This window comes from Phodopus roborovskii, unplaced genomic scaffold (genome assembly GCF_943737965.1).
Source record: "Phodopus roborovskii unplaced genomic scaffold, PHOROB, whole genome shotgun sequence".
In the NCBI taxonomy this organism is placed as follows: Eukaryota; Metazoa; Chordata; class Mammalia; order Rodentia; family Cricetidae; genus Phodopus; species Phodopus roborovskii.
The window spans coordinates 44162932-44182817 of NW_026126418.1; the positions used below are offsets into that span (position 1 = coordinate 44162932).

The window sequence follows — 19886 nt, forward strand, 5'->3', positions numbered from 1 at the left end:
GCCTGTATGTACATTGGTGTAGGGCATCTATTGGAGCATGAGTAACCCGTCATTGCATCTCTAAGAAAAGTGGTTTTCCCTCTCCCAGTGGCCATCAGTTGTCAGTTGCTTCTCAGATATGGGTTGATCTTCAGGAGCCCTTTCCCATTCTTTCTGGGATTTTGGCTGGCTTGTTCTTCTTCAGGTCTTATAAAATCACTACCACTTTGTGTGCCGCTATACTTTCATGTCCTGAAAATATTCTATCACTACAGGAGTCCATGCCTTCTGGCTATTTCTTAAACATATGCCTACTTTTTGGTTTGTCAAGAAAGGATTTCTCTGTGTAGCCCAGTCTGTCCTGGAACTCACTCTGTAGACTAGGTTGGCCTTGAACTCACAGAAAAAGGCATGAACCACTATTGCCTGGCAACATAAACACACTTTTTAAATATGAACTATTATCCCTTTCTGTTACCTTCTGTATTTTCCCAATAAAGTCTTATATGGATTTCTTTGAAAGGCTATAAGTTTCACTGTATAGCCCTGGATGGCCTGAATTCACTATTTAGACCAGGGTAGTCTGAAACTGATAGAGATATTTGTGCCTCTGCTTTCTGACTACTGAGTTGATATGAAATACCATTATAAGGGATTACATTTCTTTTAACATAGCTCCATAAATCTTTTGCTGTCTACTGTATCTATCTTCCATGTACTAGTCAATACTGAATGCAATAGTTTGCTTTCATATTAAAAATAGGTTTCTCTCCACCATTAGATTGAGGTTCCTGTGTACAAAGAGTCACTGTGGCACACTGTTATAGTAGACACCTCAAAAGTTTGTTTGGCACATCTTAGATAAAGGTTTGTGTGCTTATAATATAGAGACAACTCATATTAAATCTGTGTAATTTTTGTGAACTACAGTTTTGAACATTGCACTGTTTGAACTATAGCTCTGATGTAGGTAAATCTACATATGTATGATATTTAAACTGTCTTACATGGAACAGTGTCTACTGTTAAAAGCCATTCTTTATGCTTTGTGAATAGTAATATAATTTATACAGTAAGTAATATAATAGAATTATTTAATACAGTTTAAAAATAGGAGAATCTCTAGGGAATTTTTTCAGGCTACAACCTGAAACCTGTCCCCACCCCATAACAATATTTTAAATCATTTTTTTTTTTCTAAGCAGATTAATGGGCAAATGCATTAAGTGACAAGCCATGTCAATACTTTACTTTTCTTCTTCTTCTCCTCCTCCTCTTCTTCTTCTCCTCCTCCTCTGCTTCTCCTCCTCCTCTTCTTCTTCCTCCTCATCCTCCTCCTTCTCCTCTTCCTCCTCCTCTTCTTCTTCCTCCTTCTCATATTCCTCCTCTCCTCTGTATAACTCTGGCTGTCCTGCAACTCTCTCTGTAGACCAGGCTAGCTTCGAACTCACAGAAAACTGCCTGCCTCTACCTCCCAAGTGTCGGGATTAAAGGTGTGTGCCACCACTACCGCCCAACTAGAAATTACAATCTCTATTAAGATTTTCTGTCTGATTAGTTAGTTAGTTAATAATAACCCTTATGATATATCGTTTATCTTTCCTAAAATGGTGTTTTGGTATTGAAGGTATCATTTGACAATTAGAAGAGAATGTCTTTTACTGGAACCTGAATTTCTTCACAAGGATAACTTACCAAATAACAGTTCTTTCTCCAGAAACCTAGGAAGAAAGCTATGGAAAGTTCTAGCAACAGTGATAGCGATTCAGGAACATCATCAGACACCTCAAGTGAAGGCATTAGTAGTAGTGACTCAGATGATCTCGAGGAGGAAGAGGAAGAGGATCAAAGTATTGAGGAGAGTGAAGAGGAGGACTCTGACTCGGAGACTGAAGCACAACACAAAAGCAACAACCAGGTATTGATTGTTCTGCACATGTCTAGACCCCATCCACAGTTAGGAATTAGAGCCTGCATCTCATGTCTAGACCTCATCCACAGTTAGGAGTTAGAGCCTGCATCTCATGTCTAGACCCCATCCACAGTTAGGAGTTAGAGCCTGCATCTCATGTCTAGACCCCCTCCACAGTTAGGAGTTAGAGCCTGCATCTCATGTCTAGACCTCATCCACAGTTAGGAGTTAGAGCCTACATCTCATGTCTAGACCCCCTCCACAGTTAGGAGTTAGAGCCTGCATCTCATGTCTAGACCTCATCCACAGTCAGGAGTTAGAGCCTACATCTCATGTCTAGACCCCATCCACAGTTAGGAGTTAGAGCCAGCATCTCGAAGCATACCCTGTTCACATTGATTAATTCAGTTCTGTCATATAGAAAACAATTTTTAAAGGGTGTTTGGTTATGTTTTAGTGAGCATGAATGTTGTGTTATGTCTGTTGTAAGTGGTTAACAATACTTTCTAAAACATTCTCTTTCTCCAAGTTTTACCACTTGATCCTCTTAATGGATTCCAAGATAACTACCTTTGCAATTTTATTTCTAGGTGCTACTACATGGCATTTCAGACCCAAAAGCAGATGGACAGAAAGCAACAGAAAAAGCCCAGGAAAAAAGAATACACCAGCCATTACCTCTAGTGTCTGAATCCCAGACTCACTCATCATTCCAATCCCAGCAGAAGCAGCCTCAGGTTTCGTCACAGCAGCTTCCATTTATTTTCCAAAGCTCTCAGGCAAAGGAGGAATCTGTGAACAAACACACCAGTGTAATACAGTCTACGGGATTGGTGGCCAATGTGAAACCTTTGTCTTTGGTAAATCAAGCCAAAAAGGAAACTTACAGGAAACTCATAGTTCCTTCTCCTGATGTACTTAAAGCAGGGAATAAAAATACCTCTGAAGAATCTAGTTCTTTGACCAGTGAACTGCGATCCAAACGGGTAAGTCGAATATTATGTACACAAGAATCTTATTACTAGAGTTTTATTACAGATGGGGCTAAGGTCTAGCTGAAATATGGAACACAGCCCTGGGCTTGATTCTCAACTTCAGGAGAGGAAAAAAGATTTTATGTTGTGAATGTAGCTTAGTGGTAGAGTAAGACCTACCAACACCCCCTGCTCCCCCCCCCCATTTCATATCCTCTGACAAAACTATTGTGTCATTCCACCCCCTTCTACCCTTCTGTCTACTATTTTGGCAGTAAAAGTATATTATAGTTGAATAAGATGTGTTTTATATTTGCTTTTGTTAATAATTTCTCTTTATTGTATTATAAATATGGTCTCTGTTGAAGAAATGAATTTTCATGTACATTAACCTTTACTCCTAGAATGTAAAATCTCTTATTAGAAAATTCTTTCTCAGTACTAGCACAGTAGCATATACCTATATTTTTGTCTACTCTAAAACCCAAAGCAACCATTGTTTTGTTGCTTTTTATTTTTTAATTTTATATTTGTGTGCATTCTAATTAAAAGTTTTAATGTTCATACTGTCTAGAAATCATTCCGTAAGTATACACAAATTATTGAAATAATAATAATTAATTGCAAGTATTTTATGTAAACAGACATTTCTTTAATGTGCAAAGATGTCGTGTGCATGCGTACATGCCTCTGTGTGTGTGTCTGTGTCTGCACATGTGTGCATGCATGCACGTGTGCTTACCTGCAGCCTGTGGAAGCATCATATCATCTAGAAGTGTAGTTACAGATGGTTGCAAGCTACATGTCTTTGCTGGGAACCAAACCTGGGTCCCCTGGCAGAGGAGCAGGAAGAGGAGCAAGTGCTCTTAACCACTGAGCCATCTCTTAGCCATTTCTCCAGGCCTGTGAATAGATATTTGTATTAGTTTGATTCAACTCTAAATGGTATTATCCACATGTATTACAGAATATTTTATGAATTCTTCTTTTGACATAGTTTTCTTTATAGAGCACTGTAACATATTGAATTTTGTTTATTTTTCATGACAATCTCTTCTTTTTGTTCCACACTATCTGCTATTTATTCATCAGTCTTTTCATTAGTGTATGAATTTCTGATTTATCATTGATTCCTACGATGTTTACATCATGTTCCTGTAATTTAAATGAGAAAGACACACATACACACACACACACACACACACACACACACACACACACACACACACCCAGGAGTAGAATTTGATATATCTATGTCAGTCAAGTCAGACCTGGAGTATTTTTGCATTTGTAGAAAATGAGATAAGGGACAATAAAATAAGGCCTTAGAAGTAGGACTGGCTACACTTCAAACCCCTCTCTCACCACACACTGCCATATAGGTAGTTGATGCTCTAAAACAGCAATAGATTTTCTACTTGTAAACACCATTTTTAGATAATTTCCCTAACATTCAAGTTGGTAATATGTGTAGTCTTAAGGTTACCTGACTTGCCTTGAAGTTAAAAATATAATAACCTTTTTTATTCCTGAGAAATGGGTATAAACATATGGTATGAGATTCTTTAGAGTTAAAGCAAGAGGCAGTTGCTGAAAAATTAATCAACGTACAGTGAAAACTAGGAAACATATATTACTTACTACAAGGTTTAGTATATGATATCCTTTTTTGGTTTTTCAAGACAGGGTTTCTCTATATGGTTTTGGAGCCTGTCCTGGAACTCGATGGCTACGTTCTTAAGAGATAAAACACATTAAGTTTTTCTCCAGTAAATTATATCTTGGATTTATAAAAGTATTAGATCTGAGAATTATAGTATTCAAATTCCTTTCACAAAAGGAACAAAGCAAATAAATACTAATTAAAAAGAGTGGTGGCTTGCATTTAGTATGAATATAGTGGCATTTGTTTTCCAAAAAGTATTAGAAGAATTTCATTTTTTTTTCTGTGTGAGCTTTTTGCCTGTGTTGATATAGTTTGTGTACCACATGTGTGCCTGATAACTGAGAAGATCAGAAGAGGGAGTGAGAGCCTCTCAAAGTGGAGTTTTGGGTGGTTAAGAGCCACCATATAGGTTCTGGGAACTGGACTCTGGTCCTATGCAAGAACAAGTACTCTAAACCACTGAGTCCTCTCCAGTCCCCTACTTTTAAAATTAACATAATATATTTTACTAATTCTATATCATTATGTATTAGGTCAATAATACTAATATATTTCATATATTTTTTTAAATTTTCAAGTTTTTGTTTGTTTTGTTTTGATTTGCTTCTTTGAGACATGGTTTCTCTGTGTAATAGCTCTAGTTCTGGCTGTCTATAATTCACTCTGTTGACCAGGTTGGCCTCTAACTCACAGAGATCTGTCTCTCTGACTCCCAAGTGCTGGGAAAAGACATGTGCCACCACTGCCCAGCTCAAGTAGTCTTGTTAAAGATGTAATATTTTCTTCTTTTATATGTATGGGTGTTTTGCCTGCATGTATGTCTGGGTACTCCTTATGTGCATGATACCCTTGGAGGCTAGAAGAGGTCATGGGAACCTCTGTATTTGAGTTGCAGACAGTTGTGAGTTTCCCTGTGGCTCCTGGGAATTGAACCTGGTTCCTCTGAAAGAGCTGCTAGTGTTGTTTAGCACTGAGCCATAACTCCAATCCCTAAAGTAGTTTCTAATATCTGGTTTCCATTTTTATCCATGGAAGTAAATTTTATGGTTTGGTTGTCTATAAAACTTTCCTAAGATAATTGCTATTCTTCTGAAAGTTTGTTTTCCTCTCATGGTGGACGTTGAACCCACGGCCGTGTGCAAATTCTCAGCTGCTAATCCTAGCACCCAATTCCCCTTTGGCCTCCCAATATCTTATAATTTTATTTTGAGAACCTTTTCTAACTGGATATGATGTCTCGTACTATAATGCCAGCTGAAGCTAAAACAAGAGACTTATAGTGGGTTGGAGGACAATTTCAGCGACACTGAGTCCCAGGGTGACCTGAACTATAAAATGAGACTTTTATCTCAAAAGGCAAAAAGACTTTTCTTCCTCATAAAGTCAGTTGATAATCTAGTATTGGTCTCAGGTGTGTTTCAAGTACAGGGCTATAGGTAATGTTCTAGGAAGACAGTTTTTGCTATAGAAATTTATAAACAATGAAAGGAATCTTAGCTCTTTAGAGCATTATATATTCTGACCTGTATAATCAAAACAAAATTAGAGAATCACATGTTTGGGGCGAATGCTGTAATCCAATAACTTGGGACTTACAGGCATGAAGACCAGGAGTTCAGGACTAGCCTAGCTATATGAATGGCACTTTGTCTCAAAAGAGGAAGAAACAACAACTAGTATGCTGTTGGATAGCTGTCAGATAGATCACTCTGGGGATAGAGTGAAAAAAAATATTTTTACTGAGACAATTGTGGAAAGTTGCTTTGTTGGAGCATGAAGCCATGGCAGTATTTTATCTGTCTGAAACATTTCATTAGACAAGTGATTTTAGCAAACTGTAGGAGGAGTTAAAGTGTGATATGGTACTGGCCTTCAAAATAGTCCAGTCTAGCTAGAATGGTAGGTTTGTGACTCATTAAGAAGTAATTTCCATGTTACCTCATTCAGAAGGGTGGCAGTGCTCCCTGAAGCTAATAAAAGAAAACTAAGCCAGGCGTTGGTGGCACACTAGGGAGGCAGAGGCAGTGGCAGGCAGATCTCTGAGTTTGAGGCCAGCCTGGTCTACAGTGCTAGTTCCAGGACAGGCTCCAAAACAATACAGAGAAACCCTGTCTCAGAGAGAAAGGGAGGGGGGGGGGGAAGAAAAGAAAATTAATGTAACTTAAAAGTTTCTTTGTATTTGTTGGGAGTTGGGTAGGAAGAAATGACAATATGTCCCAAGACATTTAATGAATGAATTCACATACTTGGTAAGAGACAGGCAAGGGCCTCAGGACTGGATTTTTGTGAAAATGAGGGCAACAGTAAAGAGAGGGGGGCAGTCAGAAAGCACATGTGTTTTGAGTGGTTAAATGAATAAAAGTGTAAACATATTGAGTAGTCTAGCCAAGATTCAGCAGCCAATTGTCATTGTCGATAGTCATTCCCCAGCCCCTGTCTGTCACACTTTAAGGTTCTCTGTGAAGCTATATTCTGATGCTGACGAATGGAAGCAGTCTTTGTTTTCTGGCCTGTCTCATTGGTTTTTTTGTTTTGTTTTGTTTTATTTCTTGTGTTTCATCAGGAACAATATAAGCAGACATTCCCATCACAAGTAAAGAAGCAGGAGTCGTCGAAGAGCCTGAAGAAAGTTATTGCAGCTTTGTCAGATACAAAAGCAACCTCTAGTTCACCAGCACTTCCCAAACAACCAATAGAAAACAACCACCCTAACCCATTTTTGGCAAATGCACTTTTAGGTAATCACCAACCAAATGGAGTTATTCAAAGTGTCATTCAAGAAGCTCCCTTAGCACTCACTACCAAAACTAAAATGCAGAGTAAGATGAGCGACAGTGTTGCCAGTAGCACCCCGTTTTCCTCACCTGTCAACCTGAGCACAGGAGGGAGAAGAGCTGCCAGTCAGACCCCTGTCCTGCCCTCTGCCTCTCCCCTACTGCACAGTCAAGGGAAGGAGAAAGTGATGAGCAATAACGCGACCCCGGTGAAAACACAGCATCACCCCCATCCCTCAAAGTCTTTGGTGGAACAGTTTCGAGGAACGGATTCAGACATTCCCAGTAGTAAAGACTCTGAAGATTCAAATGAGGATGAAGAGGAAGATGATGAGGAAGAAGACGAAGAGGATGATGAAGATGATGAGTCTGATGACAGTCAATCAGGTTAATTTCTGTTTTAAAATTTAAAGTTTATGTACCAAAATGCTTGAAAAAAAAATCTTAATTTGCATAGTTGAAAGTCATTCACTATTTCTTATAGCTGATATAATATAAAAGCAATTGATATTGAAATTCTGAGTTAACTAGTGGGTATGATGATGCATGAATCAAACAGTTTCATAGACTTGCTGAATTTGCATTTCATTCCAGACCATTTTTTCCACAGTATAATTGTTATTTTTTTTAAAAAATATTTTTTGGACAGTTGGTGGTAGCAAATGCCTTTTGCCTTTAAAACCAACACATGAGAGACAGAAGCAGGCAGAACTCTGAGTTCGACATAGATAAACTCTCCTTAAAGACAATAATAATAATAATAATAATAATAATAATAATAATAATAATAATAATAATAAATTTTGAGCCTTGCATAGTTGTTCATACCTTTAATCCCAGCACTTGGAAGGCAAAGGGAATTCAAAGACAGCCATACACAGAGGAACCCTGTGCTGGGGAGAAGAAAAACTATTAGGTCCTTGAGAATACCATTCAGTATATTTTGAATATAGTCAACCTGTCCTTTCTCTTCCCTCATTATGTTCCTTCCCTTCTTCCCAACCTTTTTGGTTTTTTTTTTTTTTTCCTTTTCATACCAAGGCCATTTTTTACTTCCAAATATTCTAGGATGTATTTTATAATCTCCTGCTACTTATAAAACCTTTACTGGATATCTTCAAAATGGAAATTATTCACCATGGTCAGTCAAAAAGAACCGAAACGTTAAGTCCTTTCTGATATCAGAATTTATTAAGTAACATGGGGTCAGGAACTTAAGCCTTTATTAAATTTTCATTTATTCTGTAGTGTTCCCTCCCTCCCTACTTCCCTTCTTGCCTTTCTCCCTCCCTTAATCTCTCCCTTCTTCCCTGTCTCCCTCCCTTATGTATGTTTGTACATAAATACAAACTATTTATGTAATCTCTGTACTTAAATTTTAAGTTGTTTTGCAATTTATGTAAAACAACTTAAAATTTAAGTTCAGAGATTACATAAATATGTTTGTATGTGGATTTGTCAGTAACCAATGTGAATAGGGAAATAGTCATTATATCATTTAATGTCCTAAGAGTGTAAAATCTTGAAAGGTGCTGACGCTCAGTAGTCAGAGCTTTTAAAAACTAGGTTTTTATTGATCCTTGGTGCAGGCAGTGGTACCACAGCTAACCCTGCCATCTGGATGCCGTTCTGAAAATCTTTATGGTATAGTCCTGTGTTTATATAGAGTTTATTCCATTCTTGTTTGTTGCATGTCTAGAGGAGTATGTACTAACATATGTAACATGTTGGACTGTACAGCCAGAACAGACCTACCTCCCCCAGCCTGTCTTTCATCTCCTCACAGTTATTTCTGTGAGCATTGTTTGTGAATCTCAAGAAGCCTGATGAGGTCTTTGCATAACTAGAAAAACTACAGCTATAAATACAGAACACCTGATCAAAACTCTTCCTAGAAGATGGTTTTCTTTTGTGCAGAATCTCACATGACAGGCTGATGGTTTTTCCAGGACAGTGAGGTTCATGCAGGAGACTGTGTAAACACTGGCATCTGTCAGTTTGCTCATCAATGATATCTCTCTTTTTAACCTAAGTTTCTCTATTAGGTTGAAATTAATTTGAAAGCATTAAGCTGAAGTGAAATGTGAGTAATGTCATGTGGGAATTATTTTATAATTCAAATGTTAAGTAAAACGGATCAGTTTAAGAGAAATGTGAGGAGCCATAGTCTACATATACTTTACTTAAATAGCTGATGAGATGATAATTTTTACATTTACACTTACTCTTGGGAATTTGCTTCCTTGAATTCTCAGTTGCAAATACTGGTTCTGAAATAGTCCCTTTAGGTGTGAAATGCAGGTGATTGGTTGTGACCCAGTTGTAATATCCAAGTGCTTCTTTACTTCCCAGAATCAGATAGTAATTCAGAATCAGATACAGAAGGCTCAGAAGACGACGATGAGAAAGACCAGGAAGAATCAGATAGTGACACTGAAGGAGAGAAAGCTGCCTCGAACCTGAACCAGACAACTTCCTCTGCCAAAAGCCCTCCCATCAGTCTCACAGCTCACTCAACACCTCACAACCTGCACATAGGAAGCGCCCCAGGCTCTGCTCCTGCTGCCCTGTGCTCTGAGTCCCAGTCTCCTGCTTTTCTTGGCACTTCTTCTTCCACACTCACTTCGAGTCCACACTCTGGTACCTACAGTTTATTTCTATCAATGTGAAGTCAGTCATACTGCAGCAAGACTACCAGTTACCCAGTTTTCGGGAGATGATCTCACTGTAATCATATATTGCATCTAGATGTTAGAGTGCCTAGGAAGAAACATGCATTTTGAAAAGATGTAATCCATTGCCTGCTACTTTAATTTTTTTCCCCCTGTGGTTTTTATTTTAAGAATCTAATTGATGATCTCTCTTGATTTCCTGTTTTATGTTTATCCTTTAGTGTGGAATTCAATTTAGACTTAGATTTTTCTTTTTTAGTTTAAGTGAATAGCAGTCTTAGTCCATAGATTCCATGTTTGATTTCTTATAAACTTCTAGGCATTTTCATTTTAAAAGTTCCTACATTTAACAATCCAAAGCTACTTTGTATTCTCATCCAATAACTAAAAGAAATTTGGGTCTGTATAGTACAGTATTTTGCTACTGTTTTTACTTTACTTCCATTGGCACTTTCTAATTTTTGCTTTTGTTTACAACAAACAAGCATGATATCCTACTAATTTTATATTTATCTGTATTTGTCTTAAAAATGTACATATAACCACAGTTCCTGTGTGGTTTTGATTAATTAAAGGACTGGTACTGTCTTGGGCCATGGATATAAATGTCCATAGAACTTAAGTTGTCTTTAAATATTTGAGCCAGCATTTAAAATTTATAGCATCTATCTGAAAAACTGTAGACTTCCAAAGAGGACAATGAGTTGGTTTTGAAACCTGTCAGCTGTGTCCTTCCTGACTGATGCTTCTACTAATGACAAGGTGCTTCTACTAATGACTATGCAGTTTTGTTCGTGAGAAATCTAGCATCTGTCATTAGGTCAAAAGGGGTAAATACTTCTGTCATATGTAGTGTGCTTTGTAAAAACAAACCTAGAAATAATGAAGTTTTGATGAATATACTAATAATCTGTCACTAAATTATTTTATAAGAAAAAACTCTGAACTATCAGGAAGCTGTCATCTGTCCATTTCAACATTTCATGTCCTGGTTGACTTTTCTTAAAGGTACATCCAAGAGAAGAAGAGTGACAGATGAACGTGAGCTGCGTGTCCCTCTGGAATATGGGTATGCCACACAAAGCTTTCCTCCATTAGTTTATGCATGTTTAATGTATACTTAATTTCCTATTCTCTCCTTTCTACATAATTGTTGATTAGAACAGAAGAGCCCGTAACAAAGGGAAAATGTTGACTTACCAGAAAACCCAAAGTGCACCAATGTCGCATGGAGGCAACAAAGATGTTGCAGTGTGGGGATGGGCTCATGTGACTGGAATGAACCAACAGCCAGTCACATGTCAAAGAGCAGGAGCAATGCTATCAGAAGGCTTTGCCAAGACTGAAATAAAGGACAGTGAAAGATGTCATGGCAGAGGCTAAAGTACTTGAATTGGTTCTAGTTACAAGTATCAGTTCAGCCTGGGTGTTCAGGGCCCCAGGCATAGGGGAAGGCATGTGTATGCTCTTTGTACTTGGAGCTTCCTGCTGTTAAAAGAAACAATCCATGTGCAATGATAAATTACTCAAATATGTAAGTCCTCAAAGTAATTCCAGCTGTGATTTCTATAAAACTTGATAGTTTAATGTTTTCAAGTTGTCTTTACTTTGTAGATGAACTAGCTAGCTAAAAATCAAAATCATTTTAATAATACATGCATTTGGGTTAAATTATTACATATATACATATATATGTAGAAGAAGAAGAGCATGTTTACTTTTTTCAACTTTCTAAAAGTTTTTGTAATAAAATTAAGTATCTTCTAATGCTCTTTTCTGTTACATGTAGCTGGCCAAGAGAGACAAGGGTAAGAAACTTTGGTGGGCGCCTTCAAGGAGAAGTGGCATATTATGCTCCATGTGGGAAGAAACTTAGGCAGTACCCTGAAATGATGAAGGTAAACACTTTCCTCTACCTTTTGTACATTTGGTTCTGTTAAAGCATTCTAATGCAGAGAGGAAATGCACTTCTTTCTCAGGTGAATTTCTTTGGTACACAATATTCTCTTGTATGGGTCTAATGTGCTTAACCTAAATTGCTCTCCTAAATATAGCTTCTTTATGAAATATGCAAGACATTACTGCCTTGAAAGCTAGCTGCACATCAAAGCTGGCTTGTAATTATTATAACCTGAAGTGGAAAAACATGTGATTTTTTTTTTTCACTATCTCAGCAGAAATGGAATGGTAGCTATCATAAAGGGCAATTTCAGCTTCAGTGCAAAAGTAAGAGTGGGTAGCTTCTATGAAACCAGAGACAGACCATAGCATCTCCCTTTTAAAGTCGTCTTTGAACCAAAAAATAATACTATAACTTAAAGAAGTAAATACACTGCTTCTTGAGGATTACCTTTGTTAGTTTCTCATATAGTTAGGCATAAAGTGTTCTGATGATTGCTCCCGAGGAACTCGGTGCACTGTTCCAGCAGCTTTGATGTAATCGATGTCTTTCCTATTTAATTAACTCTTGTCTGCTCAGCAATGGTATCAACCATTTTGTCCTTTATAGAGGTATAAAAATGTTTGTTTTGTTAGTGGGAAGTCTTACCCCAAATAGGTTAAACAGTTTTAGAAAAACCAATTTGAACAGGCAGTTCATGAGACAGTGCAAAAAGTTTGGGACAGCACATGGTTTAGGGACAGGAGCTTGTCATCTGATCACATCACATTGTGTGATCCATTGTTTATGTGTTTGTTTGTTTTTATCTTGGTTAGTAGGGATCCTTAATATTAGCTGAGTGGAGATTCTATTGTTTTGCCAGAATTGGGCTTTAAATTAATTATGCACATTTCTGAACATACCACCACAGTTACCTTTGAACTTGTAGATTAAATATACAACCTTACACTTACTCCCAAAAAAATGCTTCCCAAGGTGTCATTTCTGTGGTTTCCTTGGAAATCACCCCTTTGCCTGCAAATACTTATTGAATTCCTGTTCACCTTACCAGCCCCCTTGGAAACATTTCTAGTTTAGGGAGTGATGACATGTAGATTCTTGTTACTCATGCATGGTTTTGTCATTGCAAATAATAAAAAAGAATGTCCATTTTCCTTCAGTTTCTTCATCTATCATATAAAGAAAGAATAATAATATTTCTACCTTGAGATTATGGCTAAGTTAAAATGAGAGAATATGGAAGACAATGTTTCAGATAGGTTCAGATGCTCAGCGAAGTACAGTAAGCACTTGTTTTTTTGATTGACCTTCTTCCTCTTGGGGCCAGTTATAAGGCACAGAAATGTTTTGGTTTTTGCTTATTCATTTTGGTTTTTCATTTTTTCCTGAAAGTAACTTTCTTTGTGAAAAGTCACACATTGCTATATTGTCTTATACTTTTAGTTTAGGAAGTTAGATTGCTCAGAAGACTAAGCAGATCCCAAGGTCACATAGCCTTAGTAAGGCAGAGCTGTGAATGAATGATGAGTGGGTGAATGAATAAAACAATGTATGAGTGAACCAATAAGGTGAAGCTGAAGGTTCTGCAAATATGTCCTCTGCATACGTCATACAAGCCTCTTCCTGTTGTCCCCCGAGGACCGTGCTGTGTCTCCTTACTGCTACATTACCTAAAAATCTTGATTTTTTTTTTTTTATTCAACTATTTCTTCATAGGAATACATTATAGAGTTTTCCTTATTTTGACTATATTTTTAGTTAAAATATTTTATTTGTCACCCTATTTTTTTTTTAATCTGAGTGAGCCATAATGTTTAAGTAAACTTTCTACATACTTGTTTAGTTTTTATTTTTTTTAGCCATAAACATTTTGGAAGAACTTGTAGAAATTCTTATTTTTAACTTTTTGGCTCATGTTTCAGATCTTTATAACAGAATCATCTTCATGTTTTTAAATTCAACATACTTTTGCTCTGAGAGGAAAGCTAATTGCTATTCAATAAATACATGAAGGATTTTTGGTATTGTATCAATAACAGACTGAATCTATAAAGCCTCGTTACACAGAGCAGAATGTTCTTTGACATTCTTTCACTTTTTATTAAAGACATTGTTCTTCCAAATGCATAATGTGTTGTTGAAGTCATTGCAGTTAAGTACTTAGATGAGTCATTGGAACTATGACATGCCAAGCAACCAACCTTTCAGAGTACACAGGGAAGATAGCATGAATTCTGACCTCATTTTTCAGTTAGTAGTAAGTTAAATGCATTTCAAGGCACTTTTAGTTAGCTATGGTTAAAGGTACCCAAGAAAATGTTACACTTCATAAATTAGAAATGTTCATGCTTTCAAAATTCTTATAGGGGCAAAGCTATATATATTTCTATGTATTATATCATTTATATGTGTAAGCATAGAATTAATCAGAAATTTATATAATTGTGTAAGAAGCTTCTATAAAAATTAACAGGTTATCCTTTTATTAAAGTAACTGATGTAGAAGAATTGTTTTTCTTTTTGTGATTAAAACAAAACAAACAATAATCTAAGTCAGAAGCTGTCTTGCAGCACGTCTCAGGCTTTCCCTAGTTTGCCCAACCCTTCTTGTACACTAGAACTAGGTCTCTGTAGACATCCCTGTCGACCACAGTTTTGTCCCTGGGTATCCATTGAGTACCTTTTGGGCTTTCATCAAGGACTTCATCTTTGACCTTTTGGTGATTGATTTACTTTTTGGTCCCAATGGTCACCTTTCGGTCACCTTTGTTAGTTCCAGGCACCACAGCATGGCATAGGAACGATCTGAGGTGCCATCACTGATGTCCTTTGTGATGAAGGCTTTGCACTGGAAGAGCATCCAGCCAGGACCAACACCACTTTCCTAGGTTTCCCCAACTTTTCCAATTCAGCAGCTGCCAGCAAGCACAAAGCAGGAAGGAAATGTGATGAGCTAAAATTTTGGAGGTTATAAAATACTGTTTGCCACAAATGCATTATTGTCACACAATACTTTTCTCTGTGCATACAGTATTTCTAACAATTATACAAATTGTATGTTAATTTGGTGACTAACCATATATTAAACACAAAATTGTGAATATTAAAAGGAGCCTAACTAGTATGGTGTTGTGTGCCTTTAATCCCAGAAGTAGGTGGCAAAGGAGGGAAGATTAGAAATTTGAGGCCCTCCTGGGTCTGTGTTTTAAAGTATAATAACAACAAAAATCCAAAAAGGAGGAGGAGAACCCAAATATATCAAAATTGATAATGGCTTTAGTTGGTCATGGTGTAGAATAGGTTGTTTTATTCTTCTCTATTGTGTTCTTTCTGTGTTCTGAAATTTACTTGAATCAAGTAGAGAATGTGGAAAACTTTTGTTTTTCAAAATAAGGCTTCTCTACTTTGTAATGCAATGAAGCTAAGAAATTTTTGTTTTTCAAATGCAATAAAATTGAACATGAGGATTTCAGTTGCTCCACATGTAATGTGTATTTAATGTTTAAGAGGAAATAAATACTTTTTGTATAAATTTACTGGCATTTTAACTACTCTCAAATTGATAGCTTTCATTGAGAATATATTTTCCTTTTCTCATTTTTATTCTTCCTTTCATAACATGCCAGGGAAACACCAATTGTTAATTCTAATTTTACTTAAAGCAGTTATTAATTAAAAATATTCCAAAACACTATCAGATAGGGAGTAATTTCTGCCATAAGGCAATGTTCAAAGTGGCAACAACATCATTTTGTACAAGATAATCGCCATTTTCATTCTCTGTTCAGTGACTTAAGGTATGTATTTGACCATAGCAAACTTTGGTTGAAAATAGTGATTGTATATGTTACAGCAAGATAAATGAGACCATTTTAAGTGTGTCAAAGTGCAAGTGAAGAGCAACAGTATAATGGTTATCTTTCAGACAATTAAAGTTGATGCCCTTAATTCAAGAGAGTAGGCTCTATATAGGGAAGGAGGCCAAGCAAACTTTAATTCATGAAGTGTTTCGTTTGAGTTCACAGATGTGGTGTGAGCTCTGTAGGATCAGTGGATGGTTAGCATTGCTGCTAGCTAGATTTCAAATGCTCTTACAGTTTCCATAAAACACCCTCATCTTAGATGAATGACTTTGTGAAACAAGCTGCTGTACTCTGAAGGCCTCGCTCTGCCAGCCATCTGTCTCCAGTTGGAACTCTGTTACTATGGCCTCTTTGCAGCTCTGTGGAAAGGATGCAAATAGATGATGCCTTTACAGAATTCTGTTCCATTGCATCATAAAAAAAACTTGTTGATCCTTATGTTTGTCATCGTTTTTATTTTATTTTACTGTTTTTTGTTAACAAAGTAATAGAAAATATGTTTGTGCTGGCTCATTGTTGGTAAGTTTGAGAGAGTTATTTCCTTTATCTACATTTGCCTCTGGGAATATAAGAAGGCATCCAGTGAGTAGCTGATGATAGGGGTTGTTTTTAAGTGTCTCTCCATGCACTCTGTTAAGTGTTGTGTAACTTGTAGTAGGTAAAATATTTAATTATAACTTTTAAAAACAATTCTGTATTCTTCACTTAAGTAACTTCAGAGCTATTTAGGACATTGGAGGTCTACATTAACTCGGTCTAAGAAAGAAACAAAACAAAAGACAGCAAGGAGATCCCCAAAGAGGGGGTAAAAGAAGAAAGATGTACAAAGGAGAAGTGTGTTACACACCATTCAGAAACTTTCTGAGATGGGTTTTGAAGGATTCTGTTTAATGGCATTATGCCATAAGAAAAGTAAAATGGTTTCTTTCAGTAAATAGCCTTTTTTAAAAAGCCACTTTATAAATATTTATGACAAATAATGTTTCCAGATTTTCCCCAAAGACATTTTCCCCCCACAAAGAAAATTGTGAACATGCCTGTTGCTGTAGAAGTGAAGTTTAAAGTCTAAATTTAGAGAAAAACTAATATGAATGGAGAAACCAGTTAATATGGAAGTTACAAACAAGTGTATTACCTGGTGAATTTCATATCAGTCTGTTGCTGTCCAGCTAAAATGAAAGGGCTTTTTGGATGGAAACTGAAAGGAACAATCAATATAATTTGGACCGCACGTTGTCTCAGCACAGTTACAGTGCTCGTGATTAAGAACAAAAGGTTAGGAGTCAACAACCAGAGTTCTACACCAGCTCTGCTGTTAACTGCCACACCTGTGCAACCTGGCTCTGGCACATATGGACTCTGGGAACATGAGTGATCAGCTCAGACAGGGGAGGAGTCTGGAGATTCATGTCTCTCATTTACCAGGTAGGATTTTAGTGCCTAAAAGAGCCCTGTACCAGGCTGCCTACCTACCATGCAAGCCCAAGGGTAGATCTATCGAAGGTCATTCTGAGGCATTTTAAAGGCTTTTCTTCCCTTCACATCCTCTGTCTTCTGGAATAAGCACAGAAGTCACTTAGTCCTCTAAAATTATGGTCTTAGGGACTACGTATTTGATCAGTTGAACAGCATAATCAACGTTGTGGAGATAATGATATCAAGCCATCCCTTTCTCCACCATGTTTCATGGGTGACAGCCTTGTTCTCCCAGAGAAAGCTATTTTGGTCTTTTATACCTGTTAAATGCTACTCAAAATAGTATGTGGCACTAATGAGCTGTGTAACTGGAGAGAAGAGTGCCCAGTGCCCTTCATGTGAAGTACATTGAGCTCTGTGCTGCTCTGAAGGTAGAAGTCAGTGGGAAGTAGACACCAGGCCTAGGAAAGCCCAACAGAATCCCACTTTCCTTCATATTTATTTTTATTAGATTGTAAGTTGTCAAAGTCTTTGAAAAGATATTTGATACAAATGCTTTGCTCTTGCTCTACGGTTTTTCTAAGACTTTTAACCCTTGTAACTCAGCATCCCATGTCACTTGAAGCACTAAGGCTTATGTAATTACCTTGCCTGGAATGGAATTGCAGATCATCTGGTCTTTCCTATCTGTCGTCTTCTTCGTTAGAGAGACGGCTCAGCAGTTAGGAACACTTGCTGCTCTTGCAGAGCCCTGGGCTCACTTCTTAGCATCCACATGGCAGCTCACAATCACAGATGACTCAATTTCCAGAGGATCCACACAATCACAGATAACCTATGTTCCAAGGTGTCTAGCATCTTCTGGCCTCTGTGTCCACCAGGCACAGAGGTGAATAATCTAATGAATAAATGACTATGAGATATAAAATTATCATAATAAATGCATTAATTTAGACTTGAACCATAGAACACAGTTATTTTACTTCCTAGAGACACAGATATTAGATGATAAAGATCCCATCCATGCAGGTGTAGTGACACACACCTTTGATCTAAGCAGAGACAGGTGCATCTCTTTGAGTGTAAACCCAGCCTGGTCTACAAAACAAGTTCTAGGCCAAGCAAGAGTAGTAAGACCCTGTCTCAAATTAAAAAAAGAAAAGAAACAAGGAATCCCTCATTTTTTTTTCAAGAGTGCCACCCTCTCAAGTGTTAACTTGAAAAAAATGGGCCATAGGGATGGAGTTGTAGCTCCACACCAGCCTTAGTGACACACCGAGAAAATCGACTCTAAGAAATTTGGCAGATGGACCACTTAGGTTACTCAGCCCCTATGTACTCATTTATTTTGGGGACACAATATGAAGCAGGATTGAGATGTGGGAGCACACCCATGCCTCTCTAAGTTTGATGATTCCTGTTCAGTTTTCCTTCTGGCTTTCCTTTTCATATCCTGATAGTCTTCCGCTTTTGTTTTTTCTCTTGTAAGACTGAAGCATTTACTCTTCTTTCTGGTTTTAACCCCATTCCCAGAGTCCATAATGTGTATATGGTTCATTGAGACAATTTGCTCTGTCCAGACTTCTAAACCTTTCAGTTTGTTACTGTTGGTGATGTAGCCCTGAGTCACTTACACTAGATTAGCCTGAGTTTGAGGTACATTGTTATACTTGCTGTGGCTTTGGAGCTGGAGATATGCCTCCACAGAAAGATCACTGTTTGCTTCCTGGCTCCCAACTGGTGGCTACAACCACTCGGAGTAGAGTTCCAGGGGATCCAGTGCCCTTTCTGGACTTCACAAGTACCATATGTTGTGCACGTAAATACACTCAAACAAGAAACCCATAAGTACACATAAGAAATGTTGTGATATATTATTTATGATGTATTTCTCACCACCAAAGTCAGCCTCAGGTTATAGAGGTCAGCCAGTGGTGATACACATCTTTAATCCAGCAGCCAGATACTAGGAGGTATCTGGATTTAACCCTAGGATTAGAATTAAGGGATAGATAGATCTCTGTGAGTTCAAGGCTACCCAGAACTACACAAGAGTGAATCATTCTAAAATAAAATTATAGCTCACACCTTTAATCCTGGCACTAGAGGAGTATAAAAGACAAGAGCAAGTATTCAGGAGGCTATACCGAGGAGAGGCAGCAGTTTGAGGCTTGGTGAGGTGCTCATTCATGGATCGATCAGCCCTTTCAGCCTGAGCTTGAGGTGAGAGCTAGTGACCAGCTGCTTTGCTTCCCTGATCTTCAGCTTGAACCCCAATATCTGTCTTTAGGTCATTTATTTTTACATTACAAAATAATCTTTTAAAAGCTTTATTAATTTTTATTTTATGTGTGTTGGTGTTTTGCCAGCATCCCCTGGAACAGGAGTTACAGACAGTTGTGAGCTGCCATGTGGGTGCTGGGAATGGAACCTGGGTCCTTTGGAAGAGTAGTTAGTGTTCTTAACTGCTGAGCCATCTCTCCAGCCCCTAAAACTACTTTTAATGTTTTATTCTGTACTGGAGAGATGACATACTGGGTGCAGGGTCTAAGGAAACTAGGTTATGGTAGTTGATGAGAACAGGTCCCATAAAGTTGTTTTTGATTATCACATATTTAAGGAGTTAGGTTTTTCCCCTGCTGGCCTGGACCCCCTGCTGTGCCAGCCCCAATTAACACATAGAGACTCTGTATTTGATATAATACTGTTGGCCAGGTACTAGTTTCTTAT

At 37.6% G+C, this 19886-nt stretch overlaps 1 protein-coding gene across 23 annotated transcripts in view; it reads left to right on the forward strand.

Annotated features, from left to right (window-relative positions):
• Positions 1-19886, forward strand: part of Baz2b (bromodomain adjacent to zinc finger domain 2B) — a 213283-nt gene that overhangs the window by 141125 nt on the left and 52272 nt on the right. For 14 of the 23 annotated variants that reach the window (XM_051184605.1, XM_051184617.1, XM_051184621.1 and 11 more), the window contains 6 exons: positions 1685-1897; positions 2482-2877; positions 7095-7692; positions 9658-9945; positions 10986-11046; positions 11767-11875. In XM_051184605.1, the coding sequence (XP_051040562.1) occupies positions 1685-1897; positions 2482-2877; positions 7095-7692; positions 9658-9945; positions 10986-11046; positions 11767-11875 (1665 nt within the window). The remainder of the gene's footprint in view (positions 1-1684; positions 1898-2481; positions 2878-7094; positions 7693-9657; positions 9946-10985; positions 11047-11766; positions 11876-19886) is intronic. The other 9 variants (XM_051184610.1, XM_051184611.1, XM_051184618.1 and 6 more) reach the window with 3 other exon arrangements.